General features: G+C 35.7%; 1 protein-coding gene across 1 annotated transcript in view; it reads left to right on the plus strand.

Annotated features, from left to right (window-relative positions):
- Nucleotides 1–1,388: 1,388 nt before the first annotated feature.
- Nucleotides 1,389–23,700, plus strand: part of lama1 (laminin, alpha 1) — a 200,034-nt gene continuing 177,722 nt past the window's right edge. Inside the window, exon 1 of the mRNA XM_051928752.1 lies at nt 1,389–1,725. Coding sequence (XP_051784712.1) covers nt 1,665–1,725 — 61 coding nt within the window. The 5' untranslated portion in view covers nt 1,389–1,664. The remainder of the gene's footprint in view (nt 1,726–23,700) is intronic.

The raw sequence follows: 23,700 nt of genomic DNA on the forward strand, positions 1-23,700 counted from the left end.
TGCTTTGTGTCTGGTGCAGCCAGAATGACCTCTTCTAATGAATAAGAAAATTTAGAAAAAAGACAAATAGATGGATTTATTTTCTTACATGTTTGGATGGGTCAGTTCCCTGTGCTGCATCAGATTATCAAGACTTTTAAAATACTGGTATAATCTGGAGATGTTACCAGTATCTTTATGGCTGCTAGAAAGTATATTTTCAACAACAGAGTGAGGAAATGTAATGAAAGTTGACAAAGTCTCCAAGTGCAAAGAAATGTTTTGATGAGGTTATATTTGATTTATAGTTTTCAAAGAATGCAAATATATTTTCAATATAAATTACATTAGTGGTGGTTGAAGTGGCAACCCACTCCCTAGTGGAGTGAGAAAAGTTCTATATAAATGTAAAGATTATTATTTATTATTATTACAGAATTCTCTACAGACTGCAATACTGAGCATTTTCCATATATTCCTGTCATTAATAAACTGCAGATATTAAATATTGTTTACTTTAGAGGTGGTTGAAATATATAACAGTTTAAACCCATTTAATTCAGCACAAGAATCATAAGCATCGGGTTTAGAAGATAGCAAAGCACACTCAACTGATCTCATTCGTAATGGAATAGTTTACAGCTACCAGTTAAGTACATCTTTGAGATTTGGGAAGAAAGCCAAAGTACCATGAGAAAACAAATGCAGACAAAGGCATAACAGAATGTGCAAATTCCACACACTCATTGGCCACTGCATCATCCTATAACGATTCTGATATGTTAAACTCAATTTAAAAAGCATATTTCAGACATGTGTAGTTCGATTTATAAATATCCATACACAGATAAAAGATGTAGAAAATAAAATTTTGTGAGAGAATCAAGATAAATAAATACTGTATATATATATAAGTTTCACAACTTAAATATGTCAGGTTATTCATGCAGTAGAAATAAAAGGTAGCCGTTTATTCAGTGCTCGAGTAAGTTTCATTAATTTTTTATCGAGGGGTAATTTGTTTTAATCTCTGAAAGCTGAATTTGAATATCGGTTTATGTGTTTGATATCACCTTACTTTCTAGACAATTACTCCGTAGTATGTGACAAGTTTTTCAAAGTGCTGCGTAAGCAAAACTCACAATCGCACATCGCCGACCAAATTCCCCCTACCTTTACAATCCTCGTTTTATTGTCCCTCAGTGGAGTGTGGCTCGTACCAAATGCAACCCAGATTTTTTCTCCTGTTTTTGAAATAGGAACTTATATTATATCTGAAATAATGCGTATTATATTGTGTTAAATATGGAATTAGAACTAATGTGTTTTTTTTTTCTTTTTCTCTTAAGTTTCACGTCATCGCATTCAAAACCTTGCACCCCTCCTCTCTCCGAATGGGACAGGCCGGAGCCTGCAAGTTTGTAGCGGGACAAAGTGAATCGAGGATCTGACTCTGCAAGCATACAGTAGTAGACAAAAGTGCCATTTGAATGGGACGAGGTAGGGGAGAGCGAGAGAGAGGGGGAGTCTAGGAAGAGTTATTGAACGGGTAAATGTGAAAAAAGAAGGAAAAGCGACTGAAACTGGGAACAAGAAGGAGCAAGACTAGAAGCTGAAAAAAAGCATCATTATTGTCACCTGCCGGGTTACAGATCGAAGGACTGAAACTTTGATAGATACAAAAGATGAAAGTCGCATGTTTAATTGTATTTTTGTGGGCTTCAGTTGTGAAAAGTCAACAAAAAGGTGAGAGGAGAACGCATTTCTATTCAATTACAAATATCTTTACATAACTGTACATTTTGAAGTTTATTTAAATTAGCCGAAATTCACAAAGGTCCCCATCACGTTGTTGTAATCTGATTTTCGTAACTGTTGAAATTCTGTGATACTTGTATTTCGCAAAGGAAAATGCAGTCTTTTATTTAAAGATATATATATATATATATATATATATATATATATATATATATATTTGTGCATTATAAAATTTATGTTGTATGTACTAAACAGACACTGAAATACTTGGAGGGGAGGAGAGTTACTAGTCTGCTGAAAAGAACTGCTGATATCTGTTAAATCGTGATGTTGGCAAGGCATTAAATATCCATTTTCTCGTTCTTGTGTGGGGTTTATTGATTCCATTTAAAGAGGGCAATTACGAAGTCCCAGCATCACATTAAGCACAATTTTTTTTCTTCATTCATTCTTATCTGGGCTGCTTAAGTCCCACGCATTCTTCCCACATAAGATGATACGAGTTACTAGAATACTGAGCTGAAATCAGCCCCACAAATTGTGTTTCTTCAGAATCTCAACTCAAATTTACAAAGTGAGCGCCGATTTTTAATGTGCATTAGAAGCAACTCGTTGGAAAATGAATACAGGAAAGGAACGATCAATTTACACATACAGTAGACACATTGAGACGTGAGAGATGCAGAAGACATAAAATGTAAAATTTCAAGTAATTCAAAGAACACCCATCTTCGCATACTTCTTAGCTGATTTTCCTTTAAATACGCATGAATCACAAAGCCACACACATGCATTGCGGAAGGGGCGCTTTTGCCACACAGTGGGAGTTTAGAGGGTGGCCGAGCTGAGACAGCAGGGACGATCATACCACTGTAATTAAGTAGTCGGTATGTTTTTATTTGCAGTGTGATGGTGGAATAATGAGTTCATTGTAGCTACTGTTTGCGATGTATGATTCGACAGTGCATCTCGTGAAGTTAGTTTCTCTGTCAGAAATAAAAACCTGCTGCACAAGAATTTGTGAAAACGTTGTTTTGCACTCCCTAAAACTCAACCATGTTCTTCAGTTACAGTTCATTCGTTATCCGCCTATCCATTTGTAACAGACTTATCCACATCGGGATTATTAATAGATTATGTATTGGGAAACAGGAGTCTATCTTGTTATGCAATTTTATAGTATGGAATTAATCACTTGAAAAAGGGACCCTATAGGAAAACGACAATAAAAGTTGTTGCACTGCTTTAAGTACAATCATTATGGTAGATATGGAGAAACTCTTTAATTTATGAATTGTGTGCATACGCAATAAATTTGTAATAGACGAAATAGCCTTGTGATTTGATAATGTACTGCAGAATACATGTACTGTAATGCAATCATGCAACACAATAGTATAATAAATTCTGTTAGTGAATGAAAAGTATTTTTTGTTAACAGGTTATGTTAAAAAGTTAAAAGAGATTCTGAGCCATTTTGATCACTGAACAGAAACTGTAAAATAGATAAAAAGTTAAATGTTATCTGTTGTTCCTGACTTTTCTTTATCCTTTCTGTATCAGTCAGTGTTTTGGGGGATGAAGTAGGGATAGTTGGTAAATGTTTGTTTATGTCTATACCCTGGTACAAGGCACTTTCCATCTCACAGACATTGAGACATCTAGTTGATAACTTGATTAGGCTAAACAAGGCAAATAAGGCTAATTGCATTTTTCAAAATGAAGCAGTGTGTTACATTAATATTGAATAAATGCATCTGAACATTTATCATAAACCACTTCTATGTTTAGAATTAACCTACTGTACCTACAGTTTTACAATCCATCATTTTACAGACATTAAACTATATTACTTCGCATTTGAATTTAAACTGACATCATAATTACAGTGTAAGGAACTCACTGTCCAAGTGCAAAAAGACATTCAGACACTTTCCTACCCTAGTTATACACTTGTTTCCTTTTTCTTGTTATTAGTCAACATGTTTTTATTTACTTTGTGTATTTGTTTCACTGTCGGTATTCTGTTGATCCAGAGTTTATGTCAGAAGTCTTGTGTACAAGGCAGGGATGAACCCCAGTTGGGGGTTCCAGTTCACTCCAGACTACAGTCATACTCACACTCACATAAGAACAATTTAGTGCCAACAATTAAAATGATGCAGGAGAATTCAGAAAGACATTGAGAGAATATGACAGCACCACAAAGACTGCTTCTGTCTACATGACTCAAGCCTGGGACACTGGATCGGTGTCCCAGTAACACTGATCACCATCTTTTGGCCCAGGGTTGTTGAGTGCTAGGACCTCTCCTGATAGCATTAAATTCAAGGTAGAAATCAACCATAGCTGGGACCAGTCAGCCTTGTGTAACTTAACCCTTAACTACTCGCACCATGTCTCATCTCATAAGTACTTGCACGGTATGCCAAATGCACCATATGGAACTGGCTGGGGCACACTGGAGGGAAACCATTGCAACACTCTACTTGTAGTGAATCAAGCTGAGGTTAGATGGCTGATGCTGCCGGTAGGTTCAATTAAAAGGACATTGGACAAAAATAACTGAGATTGGTGTACAAAATATACCAGCGCAAGTAGTTAACTGTTAAAAATACTTGTTCTTACTGGATAACCAATAAGTCAGATGCATGAATTTGGGATTCTGGAGGAAAAGAGAAAAAAACAATGCAGAAATGAGGATTATGAATATTTTCACACAAATAATGCCTAGACTAGTAACACAATATAGATCTCTGGAGCTTTTTTACACCACTGCTAACCAAAATGCTACTCAGCTGGGCATTTCTGAATTTACTAAAGAAAACACAGTTACCTTTTAACTAGATATTCCTTTTTTATGTGGCAGCAGATTTTGAATCAGCAACAAATTGCACTTGCCTAGGTAAGCCCTCCATGATGTTTGTCTGCTATTTTGCACTTCTAAGAGTTACCAGCTGTTGAAAACCAAATGTGATCAATTTCCTCTACAGTGGCAGGAAGCCCCATCTTCACCCTTCAGCATGAACAATTTCTAATTTATGAATAATGTTTTATGACCTCCTTAGTCAGTGAAAAATGAAGACTTTCCTTACTGTGGAGACATTATGCGTTAAACACCTAAAACGTGTGAAGTACTGTGATGTATAAACCATACAAGTCAATAAAATAACTTCACTTGTAACCATCTTGCACACATTTCAAATTAAGTTATTTGTCATGACAAAATATTGTAGAATTGTTACCCTTTGCCAGAGTCCTGGATTTCAGTTTGCATGCTCCTCTGTTGTCTGCATGGTTATCTTCCTCCCACATCTCAAAGGTTTGCAGGTTAAGTTGATTACTAACTTTAAATTGTTCCATTGTGAATGTGGCCATGTGTAAAAGAGTTTTCTTTCCAGTGTTTGTTCTTGACATGTTTCCATGCTGAGAGGATAGGTTCCAGCTCCTCATGACACTTAGCTGAGTAAATGGATGAATGAGTTAAGTAATAGATACATGGTTTTATATCTCGTACCATGATAATTGTAATTTTATGTTGGTTGCAAATGACTTGTCAAAGCATCTTGTTTATTTAAACACATTTTCATACAGTTACTATTTAGTTTTTTATTATGCCATTTCTCACTGTAGTTTTAAAGTTGGTTTACCTTATTACTTTAATAGATTAAAATGTAAAGTGATATTTTCCTCTCATTGAAGACATTATATCCAATATCCATTTTAATAATCCATCTTTTTTCTGAATGTAACTGCAAATTGTATCAGTTGAATACCATAGATATAGGCATGTGCATCTGTGGACATTTCAGTATCTCAATATATGGTAAATACTGACAGAATTCTCTGTAGAGAGAATTCTTTGCATACTAATCCTACTGTGATACACACTGTGAGATACTGGCAGTGGAGCTTTATTACGAAGGATGTTGAAACCCTATATATGAGGGACATTTTATCTTTTTTATTTTTTAAATTTCTGGTATTCGTTTATAAATACACTTTATATCGCAAGGTTCATTTTATGTGTTTCAACAAAGACAAACCATTCTAGCTATTTTAATTAGTATGGTTGTTTCTCTTCAGCACTCTGCAGGTGAAGCTATATGAATAAGTGTTTTGTGCAACTCTGTCACCACCATGAAGACTCTGCTCATTATTAAACCAGACATCAAAGTGGGAAAATGATTTACTGGCAGTGATATTATAAAATTAAAAATAGCCTATAAAACTAATACAAAGCCTCTTGTATGAATCCCTGTCTATAACCTCTGTAAGCCCTTTTTACTACTGGCTCCTCAGGATTAAAGAGTGTGTAGACATTTTTCCAGTGAGTCTATTCAGGACTCAGAATCTTTTTCTTTATGTTTTAAATTCAGCTTTGTGTTCAGTATAATGGTTTCATCGCATGTTAATCTAGAAGCGTAAAAAATGTGTTGCCTGTATGCATGTTTTACGGACTGCTGCCATTGGAATGTTTCAAGGCAGAGTGTTAAACTGACAGATAGAGAGTGATATCTGATTATTACAAATTTTTATTTGCCAGTCTATCTAATTGTGTTTATGCATAACTTAATTTCTGAAAGGTTACTATTTATTTCCATAAGTGTTTCTCCTAATATATTGTTTTTCCACCTACATGGTCAGGGATGTACGTTTCAGGTTAACTGCTCACTCTAAATTGTGTCTATATTGGTGTATGTGTGAGTGAGTCCTGTCATGGACAACTTCTTCATGCAGGTGATTCCATCCTTACATCTGATGGTCAAGCTCTGTTTGCTGTGGCCCTGAATCAGATTAAATGAAATTGAGATGCTATGCTATGGCTATGTGTATGTGTGCCAGTTTGCTTACTAGTGAAGTGATGCTCTGTCCATGTAATCTCTGCACTACACCTGATACAGCTGGAACATTAATCAATGAACATTTAAGTTTGTGCTGAATGAGGCAGTGTCTAAGCAGATCTGCTTGTGAGTGTTGTCCAAGAGTTTGAGCCTGAGGAGACCAAAGTGCACTAAAATACATACATGGATATGATACACAGTACTGTTTCTTGTATTGAAAACACCATTTCAACTTTTCCTCTTATTTTAAGAGGCATTACAGATCACTCAATAACGAGAACAAGGTCCTTCATAATTGTGTAATACTTAAATCCAAAACCCCACACTAGGATAAGTGGGTTAGAAAATAAATGCATGCATAAAATTCACTATTTAATGTACTTATTTGTTTGAATGTTTTTCATATATATACATATACAGTATTTATTTGTGTCCAACTCAAGTAATACTTTAGATTTCTTTATTTTTTAAAATGTTTCTTCCTTGCATGAATTTAGTCCAGTAAATTCACCTAAAAGCTTATGGCTTTGTGTGGTTCTAATTACAGATTTATTTATGTTTTAACACCTGACAAAACCAATGACTGATATTTACCATATTGGATCCTTACTGTTTTGTTTGTTTAACTGCTGTGTTTCGTTCCTTCAAAGCCCTTGCATCTCTGCTGGGAACTTACCAGTACGTCCTGTTGGATACTTGTGTCTTTAAACTCTGTAGTCTTTCTGTGTGATGAGTTGTTCTTACAAAGCAGCTGCATTGTTGAAAGAATTCCTAAACTCTTTGGATATTCAGTTTGTTATTAAATCCAGAAGTGCCAGAGGGTGTTTAAAGCAGCAGTAGATTATCTGCTGTCACATCAGAGTAATGTCCTACTATGCTGCTTAACTGGGTATTAACCCTTTTATGTGGGTTTGTTATTAAAAGTCCTCCCTGAAAAAATGACCTTGCATACCTACATAGACTTAATACCTCATAAGAACACCATTCATTATTTCAATAGCTTGTATTTCAGAGTAAAAATAATCTTTTCCTTGTTTTTTGTTTATTTTCAGAGTTAACCATTGTTTTTTTATTGAGGAGGTCAGTTGCATTTTTGGTTAACTTAATATTAATAAGCAATACAAGCAATCAATGTCCCCATTTCTCTGAGTAATGAAGCTTGTCTAGACTTTAAATTACTCATGTCATGCCCTTTTGAAAAGCAGAGCTGGCCTTTGCCTGCCTGTGTTTCCAATACAGTGAAGAAATATGGTATGAAAAGTCTTATAATTTATGTTGGGGAGCAATTCTTATCTTTATTTAGCATTCATAACAAACTGGGAAGTGATCATTAAGTTTTTTATTTATTTCAATATTTACTTTGAATCTCATGTAATAAAAGAGATAATTAAAATATTAAGTGTAGCATCATATACTTAACATACATTTGTGGAATCAAACTTCCACTAAAAAAAGTAGGTAAATACTGTGTTGTTTTCATGTTCCTAACTTAATTTTATCTTTTAAACTCCATACTTTGCAGAGGTTTATCACAATTATGAAGTGATACATTAAGATTTTACGTAATCTTTTTGGGACACTTCGTGTGTAAGATGATTTCATACCTGCAAGAATTTCATTTTTGTAATCGTCATACACTTTAAGAAAAATTGATTTTGATAATCTTTTTGCAGTTTGGAATTTTCTTTTTATTGCCTTGTTCAAGTAGCTTACTTATTTTAGACCATTTTTCCTCTTGATTTAAGCCCTAAATACCTCAGCAGACTGTAACCCTAAACCATGGTTTTGTCATGCTATTGTTGACCCCGAGGTAATGTCTGCAATAGATTAAAGGAAGGCGGTTAGAAGGAATGTGGGAGATTCAAACTTTATGATCTTAGAATAGACAAAGTGACTTACATGAAATGCTGTCTGCTCTTAATAAATCTTGTTGCATTCTTCTTTATCCATGTCAGATGTGGACAACTCTGTGTCATTTACCTTTTTTTCTGCACCCTATATAAATAAGCAAAACAGCTTTATTTTGGTTACATTTTTTCTGCTTGAAGTGGTTGAAGATGAAAAAGAAAAATGTATAAATGTATTTAAGTGGAAGTCACTTTATTAAATTATATATTATATATAATTTTAATATCTATTATATAAACATGTATATATGTTTATATACTGTATATATTTAAAATTTTATCACAAACACAGCTTATTTTTCCAAGTAAAAAAAATCTCTTACAAAATCTGGCCATGTTAGGTTAGTACCTTTTCTGCTTAGCATGAACCTTAAACTGAAATTAGCAAATTCATTAATTAATTTGACCCATGGCTTTACAAAATAGCTTTTGTAAAAGCTAAAAGAGATGAACAATTTAATAAAGAGTATGATGCATGTAATCTCCTTACAGATGCAATTTATTGTTCCACCTTGCTTTTTTGACTCATATATCATCAATTGACTTCCACAATCCCTTTTGTTAATCAACATTAGCATTGGGAAACTCAGAACCATACTGTTTTCTGTCTTAAATGGTCATTTAGCTCTTGTGGCGTGAATATTATCCAGAGATTCATCAGTCCACCCCTCAAAACTTTTTAACCCACCTATGTTATAATTAATTAATTGATTGATTAATTAATTAATAATATGGGCAGAGTAGTGGTCTCTGAGGCTAGGGATTTGCACTGGCAATCGGAAGGTTACCGATTCGAATCCCATGAACACCAAAAGTGACTCTACTTCATTGGACCTTTGAGCATGGCCCTTAACCTGCAATTGCTCCGTCCTAGGTATGAAGTTAATCTGCATCCAGCCCTGCATGTACGCTCTTCAACCTGCAGGGAAATCCTCCAGCCACCATGAAAAACCTCACATTGGTTCCATTTCATCTAAACTAGTGTGGTGCTGAGGTGTCACCTGTTGCGCTCAGGTCCTAATCTGGGATCCTAAATCGGTTTGTCATGTGGTGGGTGCGGCAATGTGCTGTATCAGTGCGGGCTCCTAACCTCTCTGTCCTCTCTATTTTATAATGCCTATCCTGAAGGCAGAACCTAGCACTGTCTTAGACATCAGATCACTATTGAACAATATTTAAGCTAATGTTTGGTTGTAAATAATTGCTGACAATATTCAATAAACATTTTTACAGCTTGTCAGTGCACAAGCAGAAGATAAGAAACCATTTTTGTCAATGTAACATAGTGTAGCCTAGTGTAATGTGTGCAAACGTGCAAGGCAAAACATATGTATAAGAGCCTGTTTTGTGTGTTAATTTCATGTACTACAGTTGAAGCAGTAATTGACAATTCACTTTCTTTTCTACATCCATTTATTGAACCTTCTTTATCCAAATTCAGGGTGACAAGGAGCTGCAGCTTACCTTAACATTATCAAACATAAGACAGGAACCACTTCTGGAATGGACATCAGTCCATTTTACGGCACACATAGGCAAACACTCCCGCTTGTAATGGACAAATTTACAGTCTCCAACCTATGAATTACATTATTATTCACTCAAGAGATGCTTTCTTTTGAGATTGTTTACAGTTTGACTTTTTCCAAGTTATCATCGAGGCTTGCTTAATGGCATCATGTTAGAGGAAATGTATAAGGGCTGATTCAGGGTTGGTTCTTGTTTTGCCCTAACTGCTGCAAGGAGAACCTCTTGCTCCTTATCACCCTAAATTGTTTTCCATTAAGTTAGAAATTAATTGAAAGATAACTAAATCCTCACAGAAATTCAATAGATAAAGAAAGTCACCTGAATAATGATGGTTGGGAATGCATGTGTAACTAAGTTGTGCTGCCTTATGTGATAATTTTCCTCATCATTATAGATTTTTTTACTGGAGGAATATTGTGAGGACTGCTTGCACTTCATATTGTATGACTTAGTTAAGTTGATTTTGCAGACCACAGTTAGAAAGTGTTTATTTCAATTAACAGAAAACTGCTTTTTGACACCCTCTACAATGAAATTGGTATTCACGCAGTTACAGCACAGTCTGGGAATTCTGAGTCTTCAGGCAAAGTAACAATGCTAAAGTTGAAGTGATATCCTAGATCTCTGCATGCCACTGTTGTATATGAAGTGCATTTAGTACAACATAATACTACATGTGAAATGAATTGCAAGCACTTTCCTTGGTGCAATATTAGCTCTGTTTTTAAGGTAACTCCAATTGTAACTTCAAGTTGCTTAAATGTTATAAACATGAAGTTTGTTCCTAATAAGACAGACATGATGTTTCTTTTTCTTTTCTAATTCCCTAGTACATTTCACTAATACTAATGAAGTTGAAGCCTCACGTAGATTCAGACAAGCATGCAGGCAACTTTTAATGTGAATAGTTAAGCAGTTTTAAACCATGTAACTGGTACTGAAATAAAAGATTTTACAGTGACACGGCCTCCTGCTTCACAATGTCAAGAGAATGGGTACCAATTATAGCCTTCTATGTGGAGTTTGAATGTTCTTTCTAACTATTCTTCTTTCTTCCTGTGCACTGTGTTTTTCATAAATTCCAAAGGTGCACATATTAAGTTATTTGGGAACTACCGCTCCTGGGTGTTCAACAATAGCATAAATACATACTATTGCTGGCACCACATGATGAACCCACAATTGCAAAAGCTAAAGTATAATGAAAAGCTCAAATAATTTTCAGCAGCTTATTCTCAGAATTTGCTGTATGTGGGAATAGCTTTAGTGTCTTATTGAAATTAGTTGTAGTTCTTCACGTGACATAACTCTCCAAACTTATCTTGTTTATCCACATTGACTTTAATTAAAGCCGTAATATTTCTTTGCATTTGGTATAAGACAGAATGTATCTCTGATTGAAAACCCAGCCTGTCGTATAGTAGCATAAAAGCAGTAATTATATCCATCTCACTTATTTGTTTTATTGTTTCTGAACCTATCCAGACTGCACTGTACAAAAGGTTAGAGCCATCCTTAGATGCCAGCCTGCACACAGTACTGTAATCATTTATCCATTCATTTACTGTCAAGCAGTCGGTCATTCTCAACCCTGATTAATCCAATTCAAGGTTGTGTAAGTGATGAAAGAACAGCCCTGGACAGGGTGCCAGTCCATTTCAGAGCCCACTCATGCACATACCTATACTCACAGTCACACAATGACTAGCTTAGAGTTGCCAATTTAACTTACCTGCACATTTTTGGGAACATATGAAGAAAATTGGAATACTCAACGATACCCAATGTAAATGAAGCATAATGATACTTCTGACCTAAAAATGTACTTTTAGTATTTTACGCTAAATTAAATTAGCTAACTGACTTTTCTTCATAATCAACTGAGTTGAATTCAGTTTATTTTTGTGTAGCTCTCTTCACTGATTATAGGTTCAGACTATATGCACAGCTTTACAGCTTCAGATCATCAACAGCAAATTTCTAAACCATACAAAATATACACACATATACATGAACAAACAAACTATAAAACAGTCAGTAAAACAGTACAATACAGTTTGTGTTTGGTTAGCATAAACAAATCAACACAACATGGTAGTTGTCTCTAAGGAATTTGAATTTCTTAAGCTTCATGCTAAATTATGAACTTAAACAGAGGCATTGTCATCACGTGTACAGTGGAATTCTTATTTGCATGTACTGATCGACATGCAACATCTCAGCACTCTCCACTGCAATGATTAGTGAATATTGCAAGCTTACCTTAAACATTTTGTTGTTACCTGAAAAATCTCAGAATACGAATTATCAAATACCATTAATTATAAATAGCAGTATTAACCAAAAATGCTGGTAACTTCAAAGCTACTTTGAATGCAACACAATTAATTTCAGTACAGGAAAATAAAGAATCCAAGCCTAAACATGAATAACCTTACATGGGAGAACTGAAAATGCCCAATTGAAGACACATGTAATACGGAAAACAGACCTTATAACCTATAACCACAAGATGTGTACCTGGAAACACTGTATAGTGCTCCCCTTTGCAGATGCTGCTACTGGGATTATCATCAGAATCTCTCTAGCCTCTGCTTGGGATGAAGTGAGTGGAACATTGGAACATAAATGTAAATTCGTTAATTTCACACAAACGTTAGATTGTCTTTTTTCAAAACAGAGAACCATAGACACGTGGAATCCTCAAAACTTGACTAGAAGTTATTTTGGAGAAATTTGGTGCATAGGATTAGCAAGCTTTGCTCGTTTGAATGGTCTTATGCTTGTCAAAATTGTTTTAATGTTCAAATCTAGAGATGATGCACACAGTAGGCATTAAATACAAGTTCAAACAGAGTATGTGTTTATCCAGGAGGTATTTGGCGGGTAGCTGACTATTGCAGACACATTTCAAGGAAGACAATTTTAAAATAATATTTTATGCAAAAGACACCCATATTATTGTCTCTTAGCAAGGATTAAAGATGTGTTTAGGTAGTCAACAGCCTTCAGTGAAGAGCTGAATACTGTCTAGTCTTTCTGTTTTTCTCTAAAATACTGATGTTGAGAAAGTGACTGATCCATAGAGACCATGTGCCTTGTTAGTCTACATGCCTTGCAAATATGTCAGGCTGGGTGTAAAGATTTACACCTGATCAACAACTGGTGTACTTTACTATTACAAAATCTGTTTGAAGTTCTTTAATGGAGATGCAGAAAAATGAGCACTTTACCACTACAGATTGGTGTCTTTAAATATGTTTAGAGTTGGCTTCACTGAAGTAATTTTGAGTTTCCAGATACAGTGATAATAAACCAGAGGAAGACAAAGGATAGACTGTATCTGAATAATGATGTTGGGCAAACGAGTACCACTGGACAAAACTATATATTTTCTTAGTTTAGAAAGTTCAAGTATTTAGAATCCTTTATGTCAACACTGGAAGTACAACTTGACTTTTTTATGATTTCAGCTGAATGGTTTTTATTTATCATTTTTTTCTGTGATCCTGCTTTGTCCACTGCAAGGTCATGAGAAAAATAATAAAATAATGAATAGTAAATACTTAGGTTAATTAGCTGTAGCTGCATCCTGTCCAGGGTGTTGGTTCCTATCTTCAACCAAGATGAACTCTTAATCCCTTCAATTCTTGAACTAGGCGAACAGGTAATTTGAAAGCATTAGATGAATTGATATTGTGGTTCATGTTGCAGCAAGTGAAATGTAATGTTTTTAAAGGGACAGATTATTTTTTTTTAGTAAATATGTATCCACTGCCAATTAATTTTCCTTTATTTATAATTAAATAAATAAACAGTCCTTATTAACTCCAAAAGTATAATTTAGCCTCTTTTAGCACAGACTAGGCTAATAGCAAGATACTTGTTCTGCTGTGGTATAAGTTTGATATTACTTTGCCAGAAAATATTTGAAGTTAAAACTTGGTCTTCAGAAACACTATTTTTTCTCATTTAATATTTCTGTACAATTTGTAGAGGCTCAGTATATTCTTGCAGCTTGTCCTGTTTGAAACATTCAGAGTAATGTAGATTGCATATCTTTATGTGGAAATGTGGTTTAATGGCTATTACTACATACTGTAGTTACTCTGATTTTGTAGTGAGGACAATCCAAAACTTTTGAGAATCAACCTCAAGAAGAAACATGTACAGATTTAAACATTTTTGCATTTTATATACATACATACATACATACATTTTCAATGCATCAATTCTTCTATTTTCTAAATGGTTGCGGTGGACTGGAGCCTTTCTTGGCTGCTTCAAATGGAAGGTGAGTACTAACCCTGGTTGAGCTACCATTCCACTCAAGGCAAACTCAAGCATACTCTACATGCATTCAACAGTAAGTGAGCAATCGGTATTTTTTTGAACATCTTTGAAACCTGAAAAGAAAATTGAAAATCAGTCTGAATTGGGATGAAAGTCTGAAATATACTTGTTTTTGAGGTGAGTCAATTGAGAAATTAAAACTTTTTTTTATATTAATATATATTTTTTATATTATCAAGCCAAATTCTAGCAGTATGGCAATGTGCTTGAGTTTTGCTAGAAGACATTGCTTTTTTCAGCTAAGTGCATCCTCTGATTTTTATTTATTTAATTTCCCAAAATGTATTTCACTTACATTTTCTTTTCAAGTTCATACCATGTACATCATGATTCTGTTGTATTTATAGATATTGGACTCCTAAAGGTAGTTAGATTACCCTTTCACTACAATGCTCATTTAATTAAGTTCTTCTGTTGTTTACTATGTGTTTGTCAGTGTCATTATAATATTTTGAACTGAGAATGTTATCTTCGTTTGCATGTTCTCCCCGTGTCTGCGTGGGTTTCCTCCGGGCGCTCCGGTTTCCTCCCACAGTCCAAAGATATGCAGGTTAGGTGGATTGGCGATTCTAAATTGGCCCTAGTGTGTGCTTGGTGTGTGGGTGTGGGTGTGTTTGTGTGTGTCCTGCGGTGGGTTGGCACCCTGCCCAGGATTGGTTCCTGCCTTGTGCCCTGTGTTGGCTGGGATTGGCTCCAGCTGACCCCCGTGACCCTGTGTTCGGATTCGGCGGGTTGGAAAATGGATGGATGGATGGATGTTATCTTCAGTAAAATAAAAATAGTAATAAATCTCGACTTGTTTAAGTCATGTCCACTTACTTAATCATACTTAAAACCAGTGACAAATTAGTCACAAAATGCATGTGCTGTACATGTTCCATATTGAAGGAGAAACTTTAAAGAAAATACTCAACACATGCATTATTCTGTTACATTTTTTTATCTCCATTCTCAATTAAAACATGAGATTAAAATTTTTCCTTGGCCATCATTACAAAACACTTCTGGTAAGTAACATTAAAATGAACATTTTTGAGTGAAATATTTCTTTACAATATATGAATAGATTTATACCTGTTAGCTTAAAAATGTGATTTTCTAATGAAATTTTAATTAATTTTTTTTTGTTTTTTATATAAATATATTCAGCACTATTCTATAGTATACTTAACCTCTGTATGAAATGAACAAATCAAAAACAGTGTACCAATATAAATTAATTAAGTTTGTGTAGTAAGTTGCATGTCTTTTTTTTATTTATCAGATTCAACTGGATAAAATATGCATAAAGCCTATGTGAATAACATCAAAAGAGAAGTGCCCTAATAAAACAATATCCATCCATCCATTTTCCAACCTGCTGAATCCGAACACAGGGTCACGGGGGTCTGCTGGAGCCAATCCCAGCCAACACAGGGCACAAGGCAGGAACCAATCCCGGGCAGGGTGCCAACCCACCGCAGGACACACACAAACACACCCACACACCAAGCACACACTAGGGCCAGTTTAGAATCGCCAGTCCACCTAACCTGCATGTCTTTGGACTGTGGGAGGAAACCGGAGCGCCCGGAGGAAACCCACGCAGACACGGGGAGAACATGCAAACTCCACGCAGGGAGGACCCGGGAAGCGAACCCGGGTCCCCAGGTCTTCCAACTGCGAGGCAACAGCGCTACCCACTGCACCACCGTGCCGCCCAATAAAACAATATATTATATGCTAAACATTTGGTTTACACATTGTATTGCAGTCTACTAGAGAGATATTATGTAATTTGATTTCAATTATAGTATTTAGTCACCATTTTAATATTGTTATAATATCAAAAGTCAAGTATCTGAAACATTATAATTCTGCATTATCTGTTTGCTACTAAAATCGTCATGCTCTTACAGTCCAGGTCTCAGAATTTCTGTTCAATTGCCACATAAATAGCAGAAACTGTCATGTTTTCTTTAGTAACAGAGTCAAGCATACTGTAATTTAGCTTGAACATTAAAATTCAGTGTTTAAGAGGATCATTTAAGGAGTTTACAAGAAGAAAAAGAAAAAAGAAAAGAAAAAGAAAGATTTGCCGGATTCAGCACCCAAAGTGTTAACAACATGTATGAAAGGAGAGTTTTTGGAGCTGCATTGTCAGGTAGACCCATACTACACAGCTCATCACACTTAAACAAGCACTTATTCTGGCTTTTTTGTTAAAATATGTATACAAAATAACTTGCTTGTTTAAGGAGAATTCTCTATATTAAACACCCATGTTTTGGCAAAGATTCATACATTTTTAAATGGACAATTAGACTATTAATACTGCCAAAATTATTAGTGCAGTGAGGAATGTTGTAGTCTTGCATTTAATTTAAGCGAATTCTTTCAGGTAAATAGTGAATCACATACTTTAGGAGACTGGTAGAAATTATATGAAAGGAGGCCAGGAAACAATTCTTCACACAAAAATATCTGGAAGAGATATTGGGACACCCTAGTTACTAGCTAATCTAAAGAGTTTAATTGAATGTTGTACTGTTGTTTGTCTAAGCCTCCATGTTCTAACATGGTTGCACATCATGTGCAACCACAGGTTAAAAAATGAATAGATGGAAGAGTCACTGTTGACAGGTGTTTATTGCACATAGTAGGTCTGATTGAAGCAGTATTTGTACTGTCAAAAAAACGACCAAAAGACATCGAGAAGGTTTGGGGCAGCCACCCATTTAATCGATTACGGCTGCAAAAGGTATCGAAAAACAGAGACATGCTCATTCAACCGAGTCCAAAACAGAACTGATCTCCAGGTAGCAAGATGGCAGCTTTAAAGGCCAGTAGCGGAAGTGATGTCATCCCGACCGGAACCAGAAGTGACGTCAGTGGCTGCCCCAGAGCCGGGTGGGATTCCCCTAGAATGGTCTTCAAAAGATCGAGAGGGAAAATTAGTGCACTCCGCCACCCCCTGGTCTGGCATGGAACTACCTGTATTTAAGCCCTTTAGCTGTCTCCTAAACACACGTGTGTGACAGTACATATCTGCATCCTAAAAAAAAACTTATTTTGTATGTCTATCACCTATTTTAATTTTTGCGTTTCATAGGTTGTACAAACTTAAAGATAAGTATTTTCTGGTCCTGTTTCAAAGTAATTTCAATACTTTATTTTATTTAACATTAAGTTTATATGGAATTACATGTAATTTACTCTTATAAATAAACATTGTAAAATAAAAAGTCTGGGACAGCAGAGTTCAGGTTTTGGTTACCAGCATAGTAGGGCTGCAACTAATGATTATTTTGGTAGACGACTAATTGTTCAATTTTTTTTTCCCGATTAGTCATGATTATTTCATGCCTGACTATTTTTGAAGCCTGTGACCTGTGGTTGCACATCATGTTCTGGACTCAAATGCATGTCTTACCTCATCTGCTAACGTCTGTCCACCTGTGAATGTCACCCTGATGTCTCTGCATTAACACGATTAAAATTAATAATAATCAAATGAAAATAGCAACCAGTGAAACATATGAATTTGAAAATAATGAGATGTTTTTATATTAGTGTGACCATCACAATAAAAACAAAATACATTAAACAATACAAACTAAAGTGCATGTAGTCTTTAAACAAAAAAAGTGCATTTAACTTAAACAAAAATACATTGTTAAAACAGAAACATTTTTCACATTTTAGTAATAAATGACAAAATGTAGACATAAAGTATATAATGTGTAAAGCCTGAAGTGCAAAGATCAAATAAACACTTTCACAAAAGGTTAATCAAGGATGATACAATAGCTTCCGTGGCGCAGTGGTAGGAATTGCTGACTTATAATCAAGACTCATACTACCGCCCCCCCCCCCAGGGATCTGATGCTGTTACTTTTTATCTGAAACTGGGAATAACTGTAGATGTGAGTGATGTTTTGAGACAGTCGAACTGGAAATTCTCTGATCTGGATGGATAAAAACTGACACAGAAATGCTGGCGAATCTGCCTTATTCGTATCTCATTGTCACTTGATTTTTTTTATTCAATTTTATTGAGTGTTCCTGCTTACGCTGAATTAGTATGCACCTTATGGCCCGTGATGCCAAAGCCACACTTACAAAAAAACGGAGACATAGGTATATATGATATTTGGAATTGTTCATTTTATGATCTTATAGTACATTTCAGAAAACATTGTGGCACGGATGCAACATTATTCATATTCATTCGCGTACCTTCTTGTGGTTGTACTCAGTGACCACGTTTTTTTCCCTCCGACCTTGCCCAGTCTGCACAGGACTCCAGGACATGCAGAGGAAAGAATGTTCCTCTGCAAGGTGAGCCATGAATGCTCTTCTCAGTGGACCCCGTACATACCTTGCAAAGTACATGTGCTTTGATTGCCGCCAGGTCAAGCTTGTTGTACAGTAGCACAAGCAACCGGCCAGCACTGAATAAGCTCACGCCTTCTGGTTTCAGATGCTCATCCATCATGGTGGTGCTGCAGTGAAAAGAAAGCTCCGCTTTGCATAATCCGCATTCAACTTTTTTTTCTTTTTCGATGAAGTGCTCCCACGCTTTAGAAAGTTTCTGTCTAAATTTTTTTCCATCTTCTTCCCCCTTCTCTATCCAACTCGCCATTGCAACCACGTTTATTTTCCTCTACATTCTTCTTCTCTTCAGACATCCTTTCTTCGTTGGTAGAACTGTGTGCAGTCTTGACAAACAATAACAAACGATACTGCCCTCAGACGTTCATGTAGTGCATTGCATTTACAAAAACCAATGTGGTTCTTTGTGACTGGAGCCTCAATTGAAGGTTCTGTTTATGACGCGTCAACAATAAAAAATCTGCGTTGACGATTTTTTGTAGTCGACGTCGTCGATTACGTCGACTAATCATTGCTGCCTTACAGCATAGTGCCTGTGTGCATAAAGTTTACTACATGTTCTACGCATATTTGTGTGGTTTTCTTTCTGTGCTGCTTGATTATCTCCTGTATCGCAAAAGACTTACCAGATTAGCTGAATGTTTGTGAATGAGTGGACTGCTGCCCCATGGCAAGATTATTTTTAGTTTATAATATGTCATGCTATCAGGGTTAGTTTCACATTCGTGCAACTTTTTATTGCATGAAATAGCATAAATATTTGATGGATATGTATGTGGTCAAGACATGCTAAAGAACTGCTTTGAACTAAACAATAGACAGAAACAAAAATACAACAACATTTTTAAACTTGCCTAATCCAATTTGTTCCAAGTCCATCGCACATAACACACACATAAGGCCAATGTAGATACACCTATTAACTTGACCAACATATTTTGGGCATATAGAAGAAAAACCTATGCAGACAGGGAGTGAAAGTGTCATGTCCACAGAAGGATTCTAACCCTGGATCATGCAAGAATACACTAATATTTTGGTACAGTAAAGTTGGCAGGGCTGGATCATGTAGAACAGAAATAGTGTAAACAAACCCCGGGCAGGGCACCAGCCCACCGCAGGGCACACACCAAACACACACTAGGGACAATTTAGGATCGCCAATGCACCTAACCTGCATGTCTTTGGACTGTGGGAGGAAACGGGAGCACCCAGAAGAAACCATGCATAGACGGTGAAACACAAATTGCAAATGTTCATGTTATTGCAGTAAATAAACGGTAATATGCAATAAAACCAAAATACTCATTTCATATTTGAATAAAGTGACTTTCTAAATGCCATCTGAATGATTGAATTCATGATTAGTATACATTTTTTTCCTCCCACATTCCAATGACATGTGTTTAGGTTAGTTGACAACTCTGAATTGGTGAAACATGAATGAAGTGGGTGTGTATGTTAGTGTTCCCTGAGATTAATCAACACTGTTATACTGTTGGGTGTTAGGAGAATGAACTGGGTAAGTGGGCTAGAAAATTGTAATACAGTGGAACCTCGGTTTGTGAGTAACTTGGTTTTATGAGTGTTTTGCAAGACGAGCTAAAATTTTTCATAAATTTTGACTTGATAAATGAGCGAGGTCTTGTAATACGAGTAGTAGGTGTACGCTTTGTCTGCTGAGCGTCATGTGATCACAACTGAGCTGATGGTTCGTCTCTCTCTCTCTCTCTTTCACTGTGGGATTGTGGGCAATCGTCTCCTATTCTCTGTCTGAGTCGGCGTGCCTCACTCACATAGTGAACATCTGTATGAGCGTATAGTGTTTACTACAGCATTGTGACTGTGTGTGTGTGTGCTGTGACATGCGAGTCCCCGTCTTGCACCCCAAAACACGAAGCTGAGTCTCAGTACTTTAGCAACACCAGCTTTATTCAGCTTGAAACAGCAACAGCACGGTTATTTATTGTAGCGGGATCTGCCACTCTCCTATACCACAGACACAGCAGTCAGGCAGGGTCGTGGCCAACTAGTACTGTGCCCTGCGCATTTATAATGTTCCTTGTTCCTCGTATCACCCATCGACAGCAGGCACTTATAGCATGTCCGCGATGTTTTCGGATTCACTTTTACGGCGAACTGCTACAGCGCTGGGAGACTGCGATTGCTTTAGGACGCTGTTCCACGTGTCGACCCATTGGGTGGAATCCCACAAGAGTTTAGAAACTCACTCACACCAGCCATGATTCTTTTCAAAGGTAAAGTGCAGGTTAATTTGTTTTATGTATTTTTACTTTATATTTTGTATTAATCATTTTATATGAATAGTTTTGGGTTGTGGAACGAATCATCTGAGTTTCCATTATTTCTTATGGGAAAATTCACTTTGATATACGAGTGCTTTGGACTGCAAGCACGTTTCTGGAACAAATTATGCTTGCAAACCGAGGTTCCAATGTACTACTTTTGTATTTGTGATTTGTTGTCAAACAGACAATTTATTCTAACATTGTTAAATTTTCCCTGCAACCCAAAACTGGATGCATCTGATAATGGATATATACATTCTAAGTATTTAGTCATTCTGCTTGGCTTCTGGTTACAATTTCTTGCAGTTTTCTTGTGGATGTCTTGTTACTTTTTCTATTCCATTAAACATAGTGTGTTTTGTTGACATCTTCTTTTCATGCATGTGCAATCCCCATTTATTTCATAGCTTCTTTACTTCCTGCCAAGCATGGTTTAGATCTGAGGGTTATGATTGTCTGATAATGACTGCAGGACAGTCTTTGCTCTAAGAGGTTCTTTGTAGCAAGAATGCTGCAGTGTGATTCATCCCTGGGAATGAGGGTCTGGCCAACTATTCATTGAGAAATTAAAAAAAAAGAACAAAGCAAAAATTGAATGTGTAGTTGTTTTCAGTTATCAAGGGCTTCTTCTTGAATTATGTCAGAAAATTGTTTTAGCACTTAAAAAATGAGCTCTAAATATGTTACAGATTCAGTGTGAATATAAGCAGTTTCAGTGGCTCTTTGAATCACTTAATTAGTATAATTAGTTTGGTGCTGCCTTTTGTTCTTTAAGGACTTGTTGAGCTCTGGATTGCTTGAAGGCTTTGTAGAATTTCTGAATTCCTTATGCTTAATTAACCTATATCTGAATCTTTCCATCACATTATAAAGCTGAAACTGGATTTGTTTTGAGAATGAAAATATACTTTCTGATGGTAAAACTGTATCTGTATCTCTCCATCACATGATGAAAACAAAGCCAATCACTATAAAGAATGATCAGTTTTGTAAATAAAAATATTTGTAAAGAAAGATTTTTGCTCAGGTAACCTCAAGTATTCCATTTAACATTATAAGCTCATTAATTGGCTTGATAACTGTTGAATGTCAAACCTAGTAATGTCTTAAAACTACATGTAGTTGATGACAAGATATCTACATTTTGTCACTATGGGTATATTAATTACAAGGCAGGGGGTGGCCGATAGTGGTGATTCTTTGACCTGTGACGAAATGCAAAAGCTTTTACAGAAGAATCTTCAAAGAGCTTCCCTGCAGAGTAGCAGTTAGTCCAAGGGTGCAGATTCAATGGAGTCTGATTGCCACTGATTAGTTGTACCTTGGGGGAGTGCTTTTATCAGTGGAAACTACAAACAGTAAAGTCTAGCTCTTTTTGTAATCAGTCAGTTTTCATTTTATATAGTACCTTTCATTTTGACTACTTTTAAAAAATGTGTGCGAAAGTCTACCAATGATAATATTACAACAGAAATGAAATAAGACAATGCTCATTTAATCCTAACAGAAAAATGCAAAATCTTTTCCCCTTATATTTTATGCATTAAAGTTATGATGTATATGATCAGTTGAAAACAGAAGCTATTAGAAAGTGGCATATGGTTTAATTAATATTCACTTTTGACAGCTTGTAGTGTTTCTAATACCAGCAGTAGTAATACATGCAAATCTTTTGGCAAATGCTTAAATTCCAACAGGCAAACAGTATGGAATGCTGGAAAGCCACATTGTTCTTTTAGGCTTTGCTGTAATCTTTAATTCCAGTACTTAGCTGCCTTCTGCAAAATTACTATGTTTTAAAATGGGAAAATATGTTTTTGAAACTTACATTTGATACTTTTAAAGAAGTATGCATTTTTTTAAATGTTAAGATATCTTAATATTTAACCATGTAACCATCAATACAGGCTGAGCAAAGTACAACTTATTATATCTACAAGAAGCTAAATAAACAACCTTTTTCTTATTTCAATGTTGTGAGTCTCTAGCTGAGCTGATATTGCCTATTATTGGGCATATTCATATATTTTATGTTTGAATGTTCTTATCTGGCCTACAAAGTTTAATGAATAACTCAAAAGATTGTGGGAGTTTTACAATTTGCTGAGGAGTTACACTTGCTGTTTTGCTGTCTGGAAGTAGAGGACTGATGCACTTATTGTCAAATACAGCTGTCCATTAGAGGGCTGTGCTACAAATGTGGGTTTCTGCTCCTGTGTTAGTGGTAAGAGTTTAACTGTGGCCATTTGAGACATAGCAGTACTGTGTTTCTTATAGCACCTTTCTTACACGCAGAACTTAGCATCACTAAACAAAGACCAGCATTTTTTAAATGTTTTTTGTATCTCTGTACACTGCCAACTTTTTTAGCTGCGTTCCATTTATGCTGTACTACAAAGGTGTAAAAAAAAAGGACTGGTTTTGAATGTAAAAATCCATCTTTGCAAAATGTGATATGTCCACAATAAAGGATAATTTATGTCTTCCTTTACTAAATGCAATGATGACATTCAGCAATGATTCAAAATATATATATATATATATTATATATATTATATTATATTATAGTATTGTTAGACATCACTAATATGAGTAGTTTGGATCTAAGGGTAAAAAAATACAGTTTACCGTGGTCATTTAAGTCGT

Source organism: Erpetoichthys calabaricus, chromosome 6, assembly GCF_900747795.2.
Source record: "Erpetoichthys calabaricus chromosome 6, fErpCal1.3, whole genome shotgun sequence".
NCBI lineage: Eukaryota > Metazoa > Chordata > Cladistia > Polypteriformes > Polypteridae > Erpetoichthys > Erpetoichthys calabaricus.